Below are 19231 nucleotides of genomic sequence, written 5' to 3'. Positions count from 1 at the left end.
ATTTTGGACTTCCTCAGTTTGTCTGACTGCAGACCAATCACAGTCATTATGGTGCAAGTCAGGCTACACTGTAGGGTTCGGTTCGATGTGTGCCCTATGGCATAGGTTTGATGCAAAATCATAAATTGGGCTTAATACTCAGAAGACAGTGACCTCTGTTGGTTTGGAGGGGAAATAACTTGGGTCTTTCTCTGACCACGACACGCGAGCAGCTCTCACCAGCCTCAGGGAACAGCTTCATCCCGGAGCTGTTCTGCACAGTCAGTAACACAGTTGGAGAACACAACACACACTCTTGAAGATGAGACAATTACTCTCTCCTGCAAGTATGAGATTGGTTCAACTACTATAGGAAGTCTACATTGGTATCGTCAGTATCCTGGATACAGACCAGAGTTCTTGTTGCTGCAAACCCTCCTTTCCCATGACTGAATGTTACAGAGACTGGAAATATTGTGCAGCTGGTGATCTCCTCTGCTGAAGTATCAGACTGTGCTCTCTACTAACTGTGCTTTGGTGCCCACAGTGACAGGAAACCCAGCTCCACTGTACAAAAACGTATAGATAAATCAGTACTGTCAGTACAGTTTTCTCAAGAGAAAAAACACAACAGACAAAAAAAAACCTGTGAGCAGTAGCTACAACAACATCCAGGCCCAGCAGCAGCTACCACCAGGCCCAGCAGCAGCTACTACAACAACCAGGCCCAGCAGGAGCTACTACCGGGCCCAGCAGCAGCTACTACAACATCCAGGCCCAGCAGCAGCTACCACCAGGCCCAGCAGCAGCTACTACAATATCCAGGCCCAGCAGCAGCTACTACAACATCTAGGCCCAGCAGCAGCTACCAGCAGCAACTACCACCAGCAGCTACTATCAGGCCCAGCAGCAGCTACCACTAGGTCGCTCTGCTTTGTACTCCGCCTAGCCAACTGCAGCTCTGAATACCTACGAGTCTACCTGCGTGAGTCCACCGTGTAAGGCCACCTTCAATGCAGCCAGTCCTACAGCCGTCCGGTATGTGCTACAATTACATTCCCGTTATTGCTGGGCCGGACAGAAAGCGCAGAACAATCCACAGGCACCAAAATCATGCTAATCCCAGGCCAATAATACTGACCTCACCCACTACTACTACCCTTTCTGTGGGGCTATGGAATTGCCAATCAGCTGTGAATAAGGCAGACTTTATCACATCTTATGCTAATCATTTATCTCTACAACTATTGGCTCTGACTGAAACTTGGATTAAGCCTGAAAACACTGCTACTCCGGCAGCTCTTTTGAATACCTATTCCTTCAGCCACACATCTCGTCCATCCGGACGAGGCAGTGGGACAGGCTTGCTAACTGCTCAAATCAAATCAAATTTATTTGTATAGCGCCTTTTACAACTGACGTTGTCACAAAGCAGCTTCACAGTTTCAAAACAGAACATTTAAATCAAAGCCCAATGCAAGCAAGCCGAAGGCGACAGTGGCAAGGAAAAACTCCCTCGAGGCTGGAGGAAGAAACCTTGGGAGAAACCAAGATTCACAAAGGGGACCCATCCTCCTCTGATCAAACCATAGATTGAATTTTAAATGATCACCAATGAAGTGTCATTATGCTACATAATAATAATAATAATAATAATAATAATAAGGTGAGCAGCTGGTCTGGTCTGGTCTGGTCTGCAGGAGAATCCAGCAAACAATCTTCCATCAGTGGGCCTCCATTCTCTCTGCTAATGGCTGCTAATGGCTTTCAATGCATAATTTAACTACCGTCAACTACATATACCTCATTTGAATACCATGCCGAACTGGTTAGTATTCTAGTCAAACTTGGTATTATTGTTATTTATCGTCCTCTTGGACAACAAGGTGAATTTATAAATGAATTTGACATGTTATTGTCCTCCATTCTGAAGAATGACTGTCCCATGCTCATTCTAGGTGACATGAACATTCACCTCGATAGCCCTGGCTCTACTGATTTTAAATCTCTTATGCACTCTTTTGATTTAGAGTTAGTCCCCAGTCCACCGACTCATAAAGCTGGTCAAAACCTGGACTTAATTTTCACACCTTATTGTGATATAGATTCACTCCGCTTCATTTCTCAGATCATTTTTTTATTCAACTTAGCATCTGCATTTATAGGAAACCTACTGCTGTACCAGTCATGGTCACTTTCCATCGCAATCTCAAAGACCTTTCTATAGATCAGTACTGATCACTGGTTGCCAATACTATGCTTTTATTAGGCTCATTCTCCTCTCTCAGTCTGAACACTGCCACAGATACACTCTGCTCCACGCTGAGCTCCTGTTTGGACAGTTTCTGTCCTTCAACATTTCGTATCATTCATACTAACAAGCCACGGCCTTGGCTAAAAGTCCCTCTGGAAGCTACGTTCCAAACTCCGGGCTGCTGAAAGGAAATGACATAAAAAGGGTATTCTGTCCGACCTATCTATCAGTTACTTTTGGCTTCCTTCTCAGAATGTCTTACATCTGCCAAAACTGAATTTTACAATGAGAAACTTAGTTCGCTGACAGATTCCCGAAGATTATTCACAGCATTCAGATCGCTGCTGAATCCTCCACCTCCTCCTCTGCCTATTTGTCTAACAGCTGAAACTTTTGCCCCTTTTTTTTTCTGGGAAAGTGGCGGCCATCAGCGGTCAGTTCACAGATCCACCTATAGTCTCTGCTCCTCTTTCTTTATCAGTCAAGGAAAGTACATTTACTTCATTCACTCCTCTCTCTGAGAAGGAAGCACTGGCCCTCCTAACATGTAGCCATTCTACTACATGCCCTCTAGATCCGATTCCTACAGACCTTCTACAAACCATTGCACCCACAATTATCCCAGTCATCACGCATGTGATTAATACTTCCCTATCCACCGGTGAATTTCCACTTACCTTCAAACAGGCCCAGGTGACACCTTTTCTTAAAAAAACCTTCTCTCAATCCTGCCCTGGTTGACAACTATCGACCAGCCTCGCTATTACCTTATATTTCTAAACTCATAGAAAGGGCAGTGTATAATCAGATTTCTGGCTTTCTTTTCCAGAATAAGCATCTAGATCATAACCAATCTGGTTTTAAAAAGAGACATTCCACAGGCTCTGTTGTCTGTGACTGAAGCCTTAAAACGGCCAGAGCTGCTGGACAGTCCTCAGTGCTTATTCTGCTGGACATGTCAGCAACTATCAATCATGACATACTCCTATCTACACTTTCAAATATGGATATCTCAGGCGCACCATGGTTCAGATCTTACCTTGCTGAACGTTTTTTTAAAGTGCCATGGTTAGGACAGCTGTCTTCATCATGTCCACTGTCCATCTATACCACCTCTTTGGGCCCAGTTATTCGTTCTCATGGTTTCTCCTACCATTGCTTTGCTGATGATACTCAGCTCTACTTGTCATTCCCGCCGGATGACTCTTCAATCTCAGCACGAATATCTCATTGCCTCTCGGATATATCCTCATGGATGAAGGCACACCATCTTAAACTTAAACTTAATCTTTCTAAGACTGAACTACTGGTGGTTCCCACAAAACAGTCGGTTCAACATAACCTCACCTTTACAATCGACTCGCTCTCACTTTTTCCGGTGAAGGTTGCTAGGAACCTGGGAGTTATGTTCGATTACCAGCTATCATTTACACATCAAGTGGCCTCTATTGCCCACTCCTGTCGCTTTGCGTTTTACAACATCAGACAAATTAGATCGTTTCTAATGCAACATGCCACTCAACTCCTAGTGCAGGCTGTGGTCATCTCGTGTCTTGACTACTGCAATGCAGTGCTAACGGGCCTTCCAGCCTGTGCTATAAAACCATTACAGATGATCCAGAAGGCAGCAGCATGTCTGGTCTTCAACAATCCAAAAAGGGCACATGTCACCCCACTGCTCATTGAGCTCCACTGGCTTCCGGTTGCTGCTCGCATCAAATATAAAGTCTGAACGATCGCTTACAAGGTGATGACAGAGCAGGCGTCCTACTACCTGCATTTGCTCCTAAAGGCCTATGTCCCGCCTCGGCCACTGTGCTCTTCCACTGAACATCGCCTTGCTTAACCCAACATCCACACTAAGCAATCCAGACTGTTCTCTTCCATAGTTCCCAGATGGTGGAACAAGCTGCCTACCTCCACCAGAGCAGCGGAGTCCCTCGCTGCTTTTAAGAAACTCCTAAAAACTGAGCTCTTTAGAGAACACCTGCATTAGCCAGTATAACTATCGGATGAGTATAGACATACTCTTTTAATGTTGCATTGTTTTAATGTTTTAATGTTTTAATTTTTATGTTTTTGTACTATCATTGTAAGTCGCTTTGGATAAAAGCATCTGCTAAATGAAATAAAGTAAAGCAAAGTAAGTAAAGATTATGCATGAGTCTTGCTGCAAAAATTATAACAGGACATTAGAACCATAATAAATCATGATACATTTACTTTCGATACTTAAGTACATTTGAAGGTAAATACGTTTGTACTTTTAATCAAGTGGAGATCTAAATCAAGAAATTTTACTGGTGTAATATTTTTCATTGAGTATCTGTACTTTAACTCAAGTACATGGTTTGTGTACTGTGTCCACCACTGGCATTATACCAACACTATATTGTTACTACAATAATGTTATATTATTTATTAAAAACAATGGTTGGAAATATAATCTTTTCCCTGATTCCAGTAAATAGAATTGCACTTTCAGCATTGCTGCCTGCCTGGGGCATCCTTTAGCTTTTTGGCGCATTTTTAGAGCGAAGCCCCTCCCTCCCGCCACCACCCCACATAGTTTTATTGCACCCGTACTCTAAATTCCAAATGTGATTGGCTATCAGAATCTACTCACGTGCAGCCAGCCAATAGGTATATATGCTTACTCGTGGTTGTGAATTTCTAACGAATCATCACGCAGAAGAGGCGGGGGTTTTCGGAAAACGGGTACATACCCTAAAAACGCGCACGCACGACAATGCCAGCCCGAGGACAGTTGCTTTTTCCGGCGTTTTTCACCATGAGAAGAGCTTCAGTGTCGTTTCTCGTAATGAAAACATATTCACTGAAGCCTTCCATCCCGAGAAGAGATCTTGGGAAATAGTTCTTGCCACAGTCGATTAACAAAGCCACCGCCGCTGGGACATGCTGGTTTTCTCTAGCACTCATTCCCCGACTCTCACTGAGAACAGGATCCTGAAAGTAACAGCGGCTAAGTGTCTGAAGAGAACGAACCATGAACCGTGAAAACGTAAAACAAAGAGTGGAAATGGGAGTCCGATAAAAGAAACGGAGAAACTTTCACCGACGTTGGATCAGAGCTATGCATATCATTAATCTACCATCAGTGATTCCTATCGGATGCTTCTTGGCCACGATCAAGCCGCACAGAGTAAGAAAAGGCGCAGTGAAGGACTAAACAACTCACCACTAATCTGCTTCTCTTGAAAAGAACGTTGCATTTAAGACCATACCCAACTTTATGCAATTACAGCTGTCTGTTCACTCTTCTCCATGTCCTCCCAGCGTCCTTAGGCCAGTGTGCACACCCTTTGTACAACCCTGAATCATGTAAAATCGCCGACGAGATCTAATATGGTTATGCTTCGCATCGTTGCATCGCTTAAATCCAGTCAACCTTGTAATGTCGCTGAGCAAAACGAAAGGATACATCCAGTTTGGTGCAGTGATCCAAAGGCTGAGCGAGACAATGGCCAGGTCAGTGGACAATGATGTTACCAATAGAGAAACACAAATAAGATAGTTTCCCTTCACTACTTTCATTTAGTTGTGATTATACACATTGTTGTATTGCGCGGGATGGGGCACAGTGGGATGTGTGGCGACTGTCTTCCACTTTGAGGATGAGCCGGGATGATTTGTAACTCTACAAGTGCTCGAAGAAGATCTCCCTTCTTGCTCGTTTAGCGCTTCAGATTTTTTTTTCTTTCTCTGAGACCCGTTTGGCGCGGTGCAGTGTGGGGTGGCCGAGAGCGGAGAGCGCTTGGCCGAAGGTCGCTGTCCGCGGCGCTGCTGGTGCTGAAATGTGGTCACTACCTTGCCGCAGGTTGCCGGGCTGCCGCTCTTTGCTGCACGTCGGCGAAGACACGGGCCGCTTCCTCCTGCTCGCGTTGCTTATTTTGCTTTACTTGCTGTGCGGCGCCGCTGTTTTCTCCGCCATTGAGAGGCCGTCCGAGCTGCGGGCGCGCGGACGCTGGAACCGGACCCTGCACAACTTCAGCGACGCCTTTAACGTCAGCCTGCAGGAACTCAGCTCTTTACTGCGGGAATACGAGCGCGCTGTGGCCGCCGGCATTCGCGCACACTCCCTCAGACCCAGATGGGATTTTACAGGCGCATTCTACTTCGTCGGGACGGTAGTGTCAACTATCGGTGAGTTAGTTACTAATGCTGCTAATGCTTTATTTTACTGAAGCAAAACTGTTCCACAGGTCTTTCCATAAACTTAAACCTGGCCACTCACAAGACTTACCTTAAATACTTATTCATATTTATATGGTTATGAATTTATCATTCATAACCATATACACTGAGTACATTGAATAGCTTATGCCACTGCTTGAATGGTTATGGTTAATGTTTACAGGGATAAATATACAGCAGCACAGGCCAGACGCTTAAGAATAAAAAAAGACCATTTACCTGAGGTGTTTTTTTTTTAAATTCAAAACTAGAAGCAATCCTGAAAACTGGTCACAGATCGAGTGACTTGATGTCAGTCACTGTCACTAGAAATGAAACAAAAATCAATATTTCAAAGAAGTGAATATGTTATTCCTGAAGTGTTTTGTGAATTCAGACTTCAGGCTTTAAACTAGTGTGTACTGTAAACAAAAAAACTATTTTGTATAGGAGAAAACAAAATCAGAAACACTGGTTCTTTCTAGTGGGAGGCACGGTGGCGAAGCAGGTAGTGTCGCTGTCACACAGCTCCAGGGGCCTGGAGGTTGTGGGTTTGTTTCCCACTCTGGGTGACTGTCTGTGAGGAGTTGGTGTGTTCTCCCCGTGTCCGCATGGGTTTCCTCCGGGTGCTCCGGTTTCCTCCCACAGTCCAAAAACACACGTTGCAGGTGGATTGGTGACTCTAAAGTGTCCGTAGGTGTGAGTGAATGTCTGTGTTGCCCTGTGAAGGACTGACGTCCCCTCCAGGGTGTATTCCTGCCTTGCGCCCGATGATTCCAGGTAGGCTCTGGACCCCCCGCGACCCTAAAATTGGATAAGCGGTTACAGATAATGGATGGATGGTTCTTTCTAAATTGGGTGTTTGAGTATGAGTAACAGCCAAAGTGTTGTAAAATCCCACATCTAATATTTTCTCTCTCAGCCACAGGCAATATGGCTGCATAAACATACACATGTGTAAACATACACATCCATTCTCAACATTCTGTTCCCAAACAAAATATGTCCTCTGTTCACATTTTTCCACGGGTCTCACTGAGCAAACTGGATTTGCCTTTTCTAACTTCCTGTAGTGTGCACACTCCTGGGGCAAGACATTCAGGATGCAGCCTGAGGCAGAACAATCTGCTGTGGGGCTGATTCCCAAATAACATGTGGACTGATTCCTGCACATAGCAAGTAACATTTACATCTGCAACAGGTCAATAAAGAGCAAGTGTGTCTCCAAGGGGGCCCTCTGGCCAGAATTTATGTGTTGTTGTTATGAGGGTGTGTGTGTTTGTGTCTATTTGTTGGCTTTTTTCAATATTAAAATAAGAGTCAACATACAATGTACAGGTGCTGGTCATAAAATTAGAATATCAAGAAAAAGTTGGTTTATGTTAGTAATTCTATTTAAAAGTTAAACTTGTATGTCATACTCAATCATTACACACAGACTGATATATTTCAAGTGTTTATTTCTTTTACCCCAAATACAAAAAAAAAGGATTTTTAGAAATGCTGGCTTTACAGTTTTTAATCAAAAGGCAAAAAATCTGATACATTTACTGGAATTTAGTGATTTTATGAGCAAACTGGGATAGAAATAATACTAAAAATTAAAAATACATAAATAGCCTAGAAATTATCACAACATTTGTGAAGGATAATCTGAAAATCAGAACCACATGTGAGATGCAGTATGAATTTGTACATTAACTACTGATACATGTTAAGAAAAGGGATCTTTCTGTGAGTAATGTTTGTATGTCAGTGTGTGTGTGTGTGTGTGTGTGTGTGTGTCAGTATTATATAATTATATAGATGTTAGCGTTCCCAGTGACTTCAGGCCCCTTGGCCCCATCAATGTGTATGTGTGTGTGTAAAGTAATGAGTAATGGTCCTGGCAGCATTCTAAATGAGGCTGCCAGTTTAATTCTCTCAGGCAAGCTCACATACACCTCATACAATCTCAGGTGTTGTCCTATGACTGCTTTCATAATTGAAAAACAACCACACAATGGAGTGATAAGAGAAGGAGTTGGTGCATGGGCTATAAAATGAGGACTTGGAATGGGACAGCCTGTAAAAATATAATAAAAGTTGCCTTAATATTTTTAAGTTCACCAACTTATGCATACAAATTTACTGTAAGTGTCTACTACTTCTATTAATTTTCAACAAACTGAAAAATATGAGAAAAAATGTACCCAGTGAAAATAAGTATGATCAGGTCTATAATGTTGTCTAAACTTACTGTGTAAGAAAACCATAAATTAATTCATTCATTGCCACACTGTAAACACTAATGTTGCAAGAAATTTGATTGAGTGACTCTAACTTACAATATAACTCAATTTAACAATTCATATATTTCCAGCAATTACTTCTTTTTGAGTTTGTGAAACTGTTTGGTTTTGATTTAGCAGAGTCATGTTTGTGGTTTTAAATAAAAAAAATAAAATTGTATATCATGTCATAAATGTAGAACCTTCATGGCACCAAGATGGTGGATCATATGGGGTTGTAAAGTTTACAGTTATACAAACTCAAAAAGAAGAAATTGTTGAAGACATTTTTGATTTGATTTGTTAAATAAGGTGTAATTTTTAATATATTTTATGTTAGAATTAGTCAATGTGATTAAAACTAAATGGCTGGACAATTTGAGATACATTTCAACATGCCAATCATTAGTAGATTCATCTGCATTTTGGGTGATCAGATCACATTAAATTTTACTTGACTGCTTAAAATGGTAGCATGATGGTGGGATAGATATTATTGCTGCCATAGCAAGCAAGAGGGTCCTGTGTTCAAACCTTACCTTGAGCCATTGCCTGTGAGGAGTTTGATGTGTTCTCCTGGTACCATGTGGGTTTCCTTCAGATTCTCTGGTTTCCTTCACTGTCCAAAAACACACGTTTGTAGGTTGGTTAGCTATATAAAATTATCCACAATTCAGAATGTGTGATGTGTTGTGATCAACAACACTCATCAAAAGCAGTTAACAAGGATAAATTAATTTATAATTTTGGAGACTGAGAAGTGGAGCTATAGAAACTCTCCAAAACACAGTCCTGTAACTGTTGTGTTGTGTCCAGTGTAATATTTTAATTACTGCACCTCTCAAAATTTATAGCATAGTGTTCTCAATGGACTAAAGTCACTTCCTGGTCAGGAGGCGCCTGCCTTGCTTTTTTTTCAAATTGCAGCCTGTTTTCCAAACATGATTTTATGCTTTGTTCTGCACTAGCTTGCATCTCCACTGATGATAGGAGGTGCCTACCTAATGACCCCTGTGAAGAACTAGTAATGTAGTGGGTGTTTTAGGTACTCATGGGCTGGGCCAATGAATAGCCTTAGTTGTTGTGTGTAGCTAGTTGCTGATCAGAACATAAACGGCCACAGCAACCTTAGTGTCTATGTGTAGGATACTTAAATGTTCAACATTGAATGATGTCAGAAATGTTATTATTGTTGGTAGGAAGAGTGTGATAACCAAAAACCTATAAAAATACAAGCATAATATAAGCATTAAATGCTTGATGATGAAAAATGTTTTTATGGTAGGATATGTGTGTATACAGTAACTTTGCTTTAATATAATAAAATTGAAGTAACAAATATAAATACCATATTTTCCCAACAGATAAACTATTTTCCTTTTCTACCACTTTCTTAAAAGAATCCAAACAAAACTTCAAAAACTCACAGAATCACAAAAATATCACAATGCACATAAATTTTAATTTTGCAAAACCAGACTATGAATTAAAGTCTATTTTATCTTTTTCAAAACTACACACAGATTCACAAATCAGATGACAAACAAAGCCAGCCAATGCCTATGCACTATACACAGTTTTCACAGCTGGTCTGAACTGGTCTTTTCCTGCTCTGGGTTGAACAGTTGATTTCTTCCTCTGGCGAAGTATAGTTTCATTGTTCTGCAAAAAACGTGATGTGAATGGTTTATCAGTATTAAATGGAATGTTACTGCAAGTTACTGCAATTACTGATATTTACCTACACTACAGTAGTAATACATGGGTATACATAGTCCTGTTATGTGAGTTCAGTAGTATGTAGTGGTATAGATGATAGTTTTATCTGTCTACAATGTACTGGCTCAGATTAGTCTGGACCTAAATATCTCATCCGTGATGGTTGTTTGTCCTATTTCTTCCTTGTCCTTGTCCTCTTCTTCTTTTGCCAGTATTGGCAGAGATCAAATTCTGATTTCTAAAGATTTGTAGTAAGTAACTAGAAGGGTTGTTACCCATGAGGACTGGGTTTGGTTAATTGGGACATGGGTGTGTTGTTTGCATGGCAGTATTTTCTAAAAGAATCACAGGGTTTTCATTTGTGAAAGTTGTCTAATGTAGGTAACTGTTGTAGGTGTTTTTAAAAAGTGTCACATCAGCTGCTAAATGAGGGTAAGGCAGAGAGTGCTTATTATTTAGTATTACCAGGTCAATTGATAGGCTGCATGAGTTTGTTCCGTATTTTGGTTCTTAGTAAATACAGAAAAGTGTAACTGTAATATGTTTACCAATATATGTACCAATACCTAAGACCCTTTTCTAAACTCTTAGAACAGTAGCACAACTACATCCCACATTTAGCTGAAAAGTTATTGTCAAAGTATCATAATACTAACAGTCAATGCCATTACAAAAACAGCATTAATTTCCAGCGTCAGTTCTACCGGCAATAAAATAGATGTTATGACATCCACTAATTTTTGTCATTTTGTCTTGTAAATTACTACTTCTATGCTTAATTGTAATTCTATGCATTTTGGTAATATACTATCTACAAGTGAATGACTAATAAACCAAACAGGGTTTATCACAAGCTTGGTGTGGTAAATGGGTCAGGAGATTGCTGCTAGTGATCAATGTAAAATCCAACTTACATGGCCTTTTGTCCCAAATGTGTAAAAGTAAAATACACAAATACAGTTAAAAAAAAGCCACAAAATTGCACAGTCCTGTTTCAATCTCTCCCTTATACAGACATTTTCTTTTTTCTCTCTCTCACTGATGCTGACTCAATCCAAAAAGCCCCTTTGGATGAGTCCATGTCAGTGATTTTGGTGATTGTAAAAAACTGTAATTGTATTTACAATACACAGGCTCAGTCATTCAATCTTTATTAGACTGATCCTAGCTTCATCCAAATAGATATATTTATAACCTCTCCAAGGATTACAAATCAAAGATTCTCTAATGGAATGAAAATAGACAGCAGTACAGACCTCATATCTCTGAGTGCTACTTTACATATCGTACAGTGTACTTGATATTGTAGAATGTAATGTAACCTCACTGAACATGTACAGTTACTGGCACATATTGATATTATTGCTATTTCATTCTTTCTGAATTTTGGCCTAATGGTTCTCAGTATGCTTGTGTTGCTGGATACAGTCAACAGTTTTAAAATACACACTGTTAACCCCTTCTAAATATATACAGTTTTTAAAAACCCACAGTTGTTTTACACAGCCAAGCTGATTTATTCATACAGATGATTTAAATAGTGCCTATTGTTGTGAGAAATCACATCTCCATCCACCTTCATGTAGCTGTTTTTCTACAAATAAAGGTAATTGTGAAATATTAGAGGTATAGAGGGCAAAATTGAAATGGCAAGATTTATTCAATACTTCTTAACCTATCTTCTGTGTAGAGCAGAGTTACAGTAATGCATTGAGACATGCTACACTATATTTTACTGTACTTAACTGTTTTATTTTTTTCTCAATATCCTGACAATGTAGGCCACTGTAGGTCTTTTACGGACTGCTTTGCTACATCCTCCTTCCTTCCTACTCTTGCCAATTGGACAGGTTTTTTCTTTTACCTGTAGTGTGTTAACAGGGACAACAATGTGCAAGTTGTGTATAACCTTGAGGCCTTTGTTTTCCATTAATCAAAATACACTAAGGACCATAATGTGTTTTTGTCAGAGAGAATGTGTTTAGAGTTTTACAAATGGTTGCATCAAGCTGCAACAAATCTGCAAACTGTGATGAAAAGGTGTATATTATTTAAAGTTTGGTGAAAAATGTGACTAATTCTATTAATTAGTTTTGCGAGTTGATAGTTCTGTTCTGAGAACTGTATCAGGTCAAAATGACTCAAAACTGGAAAACTAATACACAAGCCCTAAAACACTAGAACATAGCAATACTACAAAAACTGGCAATGAATAATGTATGTGGTTCACCCTGCCTGAAATAGTTTCATCTCATTAACACAACAAAAGACACAACAAATGTATACATTTGCACATTTTTATTCCTTAAAATCGTCCATATCACAGGTTATATTTGCCCGAGCCAGACAGCTGGGGGGAAATCCCCTTGCATACCTGATCCACCCCTGACATGCAACAGCTGAAATGACCCTTTGTTCTTTTAAGAATTGTTCTTCCTTCTCCCTCTCCTCTTTCTCCACCTCCATTTTCTCCTTTTCCACCTCCTTCTCCTATCTCTACTCCTCTTTCACATCCTATTTTTTTCTCTTCCTTCACCTGTTCCTCCTCTCCCTTCTGCTCTTTCTCCTCACTGGTGTCCTTAACCTCTTTTTCATGCTTCTCTGGGTCCATTGTTCTGAAAGTGAATTAACTAACTGGGACCTTTTATCTACCCATTTTAGGTTCTGATTGGTGTACAAAGAATTATGGTTCTTAGAGGTTCCACCTAGGTAATTGTGTGATAATTGGGCTCTAGCTGTGCTGACTTGAGTGATTATTATTGAATGCTAGTGCTTTCTAAGTGACAACATGGTGTAGGTAAGGAGAAATGAAGGGATTTTTGTGTAGTTATGCAGTGACAGTGCAACAAATCTGAATCATTTGTCAAAATAAATAGGGGATAGTGTTTATATTTTAGGGGCATGGGTGTTATTTTTCTTAAATAGTTTTTAATGTTTAGTTCAAAAGCCTTGACAAAGGGTTTAAGCAATAGGTAAAAAAAAATAATCAACCTGTTTTTATTTATTTATTTATATTTTTTCCCCCCAGAATGTCCTGACTATGAAGGCCACTGTAAATCTACTTATGGTTTGCACAGATCCTGTATTCCTGATAATCATGCCAATTACTGAAAGGACACAAGTGTGCATGGTTTTTACCTGCACTGACAAAAGTCTGTTAGTTGTGTTTAACCTTTGTGGCCTGTGTGTGCCATTTATGATTAAAGTGCAACATGGTGCAGAACATGTCTTTGTCAGCGAGATTGTGTTTAGAGGTCTGCAAAAAAAAAGAAAAAAAAGTGAGTATATTTTCAAGATTTTGTGAAAAGATGGGTTCATTCAATAAATGTGTTTTCCAATTTCAGAGAATGGGATTTAGTGTTTAAGCAATTCAGAAAAATGTAGTATATAAACTTTAATCTTTTGAACTGCCAAATGACGTTGGGAAAACTTCAGATTAACAGATGCTTGCCTTTAAAATTAAGCCTTTTCTCCAATTCACTTGCAAAAACTTTAGCTACAGCAACATCCCCTGCTATGGTTCATTGCATGTATTGTACCGTATGTTGCGAAACCTACTCTTATCTGTAGCCCTGCAGGCTGCCATATCTCTGACCCTCAGCCCTCTCTCCTGTCCCCTTCTATACAGATTGCTTGTTTTCTGCATACACTGCTCTGCTTCTGCAGTTCAGACAGACTGCTTTACACAGAGGAGACAGAGCTGTTAGCATGGACCCTGCTGGCCTTTGTAGCTGGGCAAGGCAAACAAGCCAAACCAATGTTCAGTTAGGGAAGGGTAATCCCCTTATGGATGAACAAGCACTGCTCCATGTTATTGACTAAATTCACCTGCTGCATGGCAGATGCTCCCCAGCATCATGATTAGTTGGACGAGGACATTTGCAGTGTGGCTGGAGAAAAAGTCAGCAAATCTCCTGGGGAAGAACTGCGGGTACGTGCAAGGAAAAGGCAATTCCAAAATGTTGGAATATTTCAATTATACAAACCCCAGTTAAAAAAAAAATGTCTATGAAAACAACAATAAAGGCAAGCAATGACTTGTAAACTCACTTTGATCAATATTTATACTAAAAAATACAAAGTGATCCAGTCAGTTTTTGGTAAATAAGGATGATGAAAGAAGGGCTCAGGTGTCACTGCATTAAAAACAGACATGCTTCTGTAATGGATATATACAAAAAAATTGACAAACCATTATTAATAAACATTATTAGTGGCTGCATCCACAAGTTATGACAGTATTGTGCACATACACTATACACTGAACAATCATTGGATTAGGAACACCTACCTTGTATCTACTCTCATTGTCCATATCACCAGTTCGACAGACCATTCTGGGGCACTTTGTAGTTCTACAATTAAAGACTGTAGTTCACATGTTTTTCTGAATGCATTCTTATGCCCATTTCACCCTGCTGTTCAATGGTTAGGAGCCCCAAAGGACCACCACAGAGCAGATTTGGGTGGTGGAACATTCTCAGTGCTGCATTGACACTGACCTGGTGGTGTGTGTTGCACTGGTATGAATGTTTCAGACACAATAGTCCACTGATAAGCAAGATCCATGTTGTAGATGTAAAGTCAGAGACAATAGCTCATCTGTTGCTGCAGGTTTGATGTTGTCTTCATTGGCTATAGAAGACATGGACTAGACACGATTGAGCAAAGGACACAAAAGTCCCCTCAGGGAATTGTTCAGTAGCGTTGTTCAGTAATTTTTGTGATTTATACATTTATACAACAAATATATAAAGAACCCAAAATCACAAAAAACTGTACAGAAAAAGGCTTTAAGTTGCATGAGAACACTGTCATATAGTTTGCTCAATTGTGTCTAGTCCATGTCTTCTACTAGCTGCTCAAATATTCTTACATTATCTCTTTGCCTTGTTTTTGTCTTCAGTTTTTGTGGAATATTGTGCACTTGCAAAAGGGGCATAACATGGTGTGAACAAATCATACTTCTGTAGCTCTATGTCTGTGGGGTTTCTTTTGAAATTCACAGCTTTTAGACAGGCTTTTGTCTGTTGCTGCTTTATTGTAACCATTGCAGTTCTTCTCCTTTACACTGCAACAGTAGCAACACACAATACATGCTGCAGCACCCATTTACAAAAAAAAATCTCAATCTCTATCTCTCTGGGTCTCTCTCTCCACCCACTTTCCCTTCTCATCCCCACACCAGGCATATTCTAGTTACATAGTGGTACATAGTTTTTTGCTACATACATGAAAAATCGACATACTCCTTCTGTCTCTCTCTCTCTCTCTCTCTCTCTCTCTCTCTCTCTCTCTCTCTCTCTCTCTGTTTGGAATGGGTCTCACTGTATCACTGATTCTGATTCTAAAGTAATCCTTCAACAACCTGTTTTCCCTGCTGAACATTTCCATGCAAAATAACATGTATGGAAATTCATGGAATTACAGGACCTCTCTCTATCCGTGTCTTAAGAACCTCAGCTGGGTGGATGAGCTTCATTTTTCATTTATCTGCAAGTGGGAGTGATGTGGTCACTAAGCTTTCAGTCTCTCCAAGCTTTTTGAAGCTGCAGTAAATGAGGACAGAAATCTTCTCTCTGTTTCGTCCTTACTGCAGCAGACTACGTAGGGTGTATGTGTAGATGAGGGTATAAGTCTCCTCATCTATGTGTCACTCAGCTCCACTGTGAGTATACACACACACACACACAGTGGGGATACCACACACGCCTTTCATGTGATTGAAATTGCCCTCAGGCATGGGTTGTTCCATTCCATTTTTAACTGTGACATTTCCAAGCCCTCTGATTTTAACAATCGATCAAGTAGATGAGAGAGAGAGAGAGAGAGAGAGAGAGAGAGAGAGAGAGAGAGAGAATGTTGGTATTAGAATATAGTGTGTTAAGGGGAAATAGTGTAAACTGTAACAACAGTTTATGTATATATAAAATATTCCTAGGGTGGCACGGTGGCGCAGCAGGTAGTGTCGCAGTCACACAGCTCCAGGGGCCTGGAGGTTGTGGGTTTGATTCCCGCTCCGGGTGACTGTCTGTTAGTGTGTTCTCCCCGTGTCTGTGTGGGTTTCCTCCGGGTGCTCTGGTTTCCTCCCACAGTCCAAAAACACACGCTGGTAGGTGGATTGGTGACTCTAAATTGTCCGTTGGTGTGAGTGTGTTAGTGAATTTGTTGCTCTGTGAAGGACTGGCGCCCCCTCCAGGGTGTATTCCCGCCTTGCGCCCAATGATTCCAGGTAGGCTCTGGACCCACCGTGACCCTGAACTGGATAATCGCTTACAGATAATGAATGAATTTATAAAACATTCCTGGTAATAAGTCAGAGTTACAGATGATGAAGGTATTACATTTCAGTATTCTCAATAGCAATCCGCAAGTTCTAAAAATGCATTTAGGGTGTGTTCAGACTTGTCAGTTTTGGTTCGATTAAAATAAAATTCTGGTGCAATTGCTCTGTTAGCGTGGTTTGTTAGAGTCCGTGTGAATTCTCCATTACAAACTCTGATGCACACCAAATAAGTGGACTGAGACTGCCTGAGCAGATTGTCTACACATACTCTGGTGCAGTTCATTTCAAGTATGAATGCAATATAATCCAAATGCTTGGATTATATTGAGCCAAGCTCAATGAGCCAAATACAGGATGTGTCATCCCAAGAAGTAACAATAATTACGCCGTGAGGGAACAAAGTGTGTTAAAAACAATCAATGTGCTGAGGACAAATGTCTCCTCTCTGTAGAAGAGCTGCTTTGGTTCTTGCAGTGGAGGAATTCCAGGTGTTGTCCAGGTTCAATTGTAAAAGTTTCAGTATGAACTTGAACCAAACCAGGACTAAAATGTAACACTGCATAATTTTCTTGTTTGGTCTGGACCAAGGGAACTAAGTTACAAGTCTGAACATATCCTTATAAATTCCTAAAACAATGATAAATCACTCTGAACACTAACTAACACTAGAACATGGGAGCATGAAGTAGTGGAAGTGTTTGAGGTGATGAAAAAACATTAATATAAATAGAAACTAAACAGAGCAGGGAACACTAAACTAGATTAAAACAGTGGAAACAACAATGACACCACACACGATGGAAATGACCACAACGAATGACACTTGATATGTGACTGCAAAGACAGAGCTTATATAAGATAATGGGATACACCCATGAACAGCAGTGACATGGCTGCCAAATAGCTGACAGATGCAATATGTGGCTAAGGACAACAACCCCCTGTCACAATTCTTGGTCTAACACCTAAGGATTTCCTGGAAGTGTGCACTTTGAAGATATTGTTGACGAGTGAGCAACATTGACAGTGTATATAAACTGGACCCAGTGATCCTGCTGTTTTCAATCCTGTCACTTCCTGATTGACTTCTTTTGCAATGAATACCGGAAAAGTGAGAGACTGCGCAAGCACCCGCATGATGCTAATCTTTTGTGTGCTGTTTAAAGAACCGTAGTGTAATTAGGGGCTGTTAAATCCCACCTGCCCCCAAAAAATTCTTTCCCAGAATGGAGATGTTTTTGCTTTGATGCACAGGTGTAATCATAGATTTTAGTGAGAGCCTGCTGTGCTCAGCTTGGCATTAGTTATCACCATTAATGGAGAATAATCCTGTTGTAGTCATATAGTGTCTGTAAAATATGTATTCTGAAACTTTATATTTGCAATAATGTAAGGTATAGTTAAATCACAATTCTCCTCATAAAATTCTGGATTTTTCAATGGCATTTTATTAATTCCTACTGCATTTAGCAAGTGTTCTTATATCTGTCACATCCTGGCCCAGTCCTGTCTGTTTTCCCTGCCATTTGCTCTCTCAGCACATGGCTCTGTCTGTTATTGTCCATGTCTCTGCCCTTGTCCCGCCTTTGTTCCGCCTCCTTGTCCGCACTCCTCATTATATGTTTCAGGTGTGTCTCATCTGTAAGATGTATTTAAGTTCCCTTGTGTCATTTCCTTGTATCCTTGGTCATTTGTTTCATTTCCTATTCCAAGTCATGTCATTTTGTTTCCTAGTCATGTTCTAACTCCTAGTCAGTTGTTCCTTGTTTTCGTTTCCTCATTTCATGTTGTTGTTTCGAGTCCTTTCATTTATCAGTCGTCGTGTTTGCCCTCAAGTCTGTTTGTGTTTGTTTTGTTATTTTGGTTTAAATAAATGTCTGTGTTGTAGCGTGTGCGTCCGCCTCCGTCAGTCTGCCCTTCGTGTTTCCTGACAATATCGTTTCTTTCACATTGATCTGACATTGACCTCTTTTACAAATAAAGAGTGGGTATGATAATTTAACATAGGCATTAAAGTAAATATTAATTATAATTGTTATTTTAAAAAAATAGTATTTGAATATTTGAACGTCACACAAAAAGGCATGATTACATCTTGCATCTTAAAAGAACAGCAGCAGACATCATATAATCAATTTTATTGCTTTATAACAGCAGATTTACAAGTGTGCAAAATAAATATATCAAATCAAATCAAATCAAATTTATTTGTATAGCGCTTTTTACAACTGATGTTGTCACAAAGCAGCTTCACAGAATTCCAGTAAGACAAAGATTTGACATGAAATGTAAAAAAATGTAAAAACCCTCAAGTGAGCAAGCCAGGGGCCACAGTGGCAAGGAAAAACTCCCTCAGCTAAGGAAGAAACCTTGGGAGGAACCAAGGTTCACAAGGGGTGACCTATCATCCTCTGATCAATCTACTGGTAATAATAGTTAATAGTCCGTGAGAATTTCAGTATAGGGGCAGCTTCAAGGCACTTGGTGGTTGCTGAAGTGTGGGCAGCTGGTCTGAAGCATGGAGGAGGA

The 19231-nt window shown here is 40.3% G+C and overlaps 1 protein-coding gene across 1 annotated transcript in view; it reads left to right on the top strand.

Annotated features, from left to right (window-relative positions):
- Nucleotides 1-5648: 5648 nt before the first annotated feature.
- Nucleotides 5649-19231, top strand: part of kcnk12 (potassium channel, subfamily K, member 12) — a 67249-nt gene continuing 53666 nt past the window's right edge. Inside the window, exons 1-2 of the mRNA XM_066678257.1 lie at nucleotides 5649-5722; nucleotides 5982-6397. Of these exons, the coding sequence (XP_066534354.1) occupies nucleotides 5649-5722; nucleotides 5982-6397 (490 nt within the window). The remainder of the gene's footprint in view (nucleotides 5723-5981; nucleotides 6398-19231) is intronic.

The sequence above is a fragment of the Hoplias malabaricus genome, chromosome 8, assembly GCF_029633855.1.
Source record: "Hoplias malabaricus isolate fHopMal1 chromosome 8, fHopMal1.hap1, whole genome shotgun sequence".
Classification (NCBI taxonomy): domain Eukaryota; kingdom Metazoa; phylum Chordata; class Actinopteri; order Characiformes; family Erythrinidae; genus Hoplias; species Hoplias malabaricus.
This window is presented reverse-complemented; position numbering and strand designations above follow the sequence as displayed.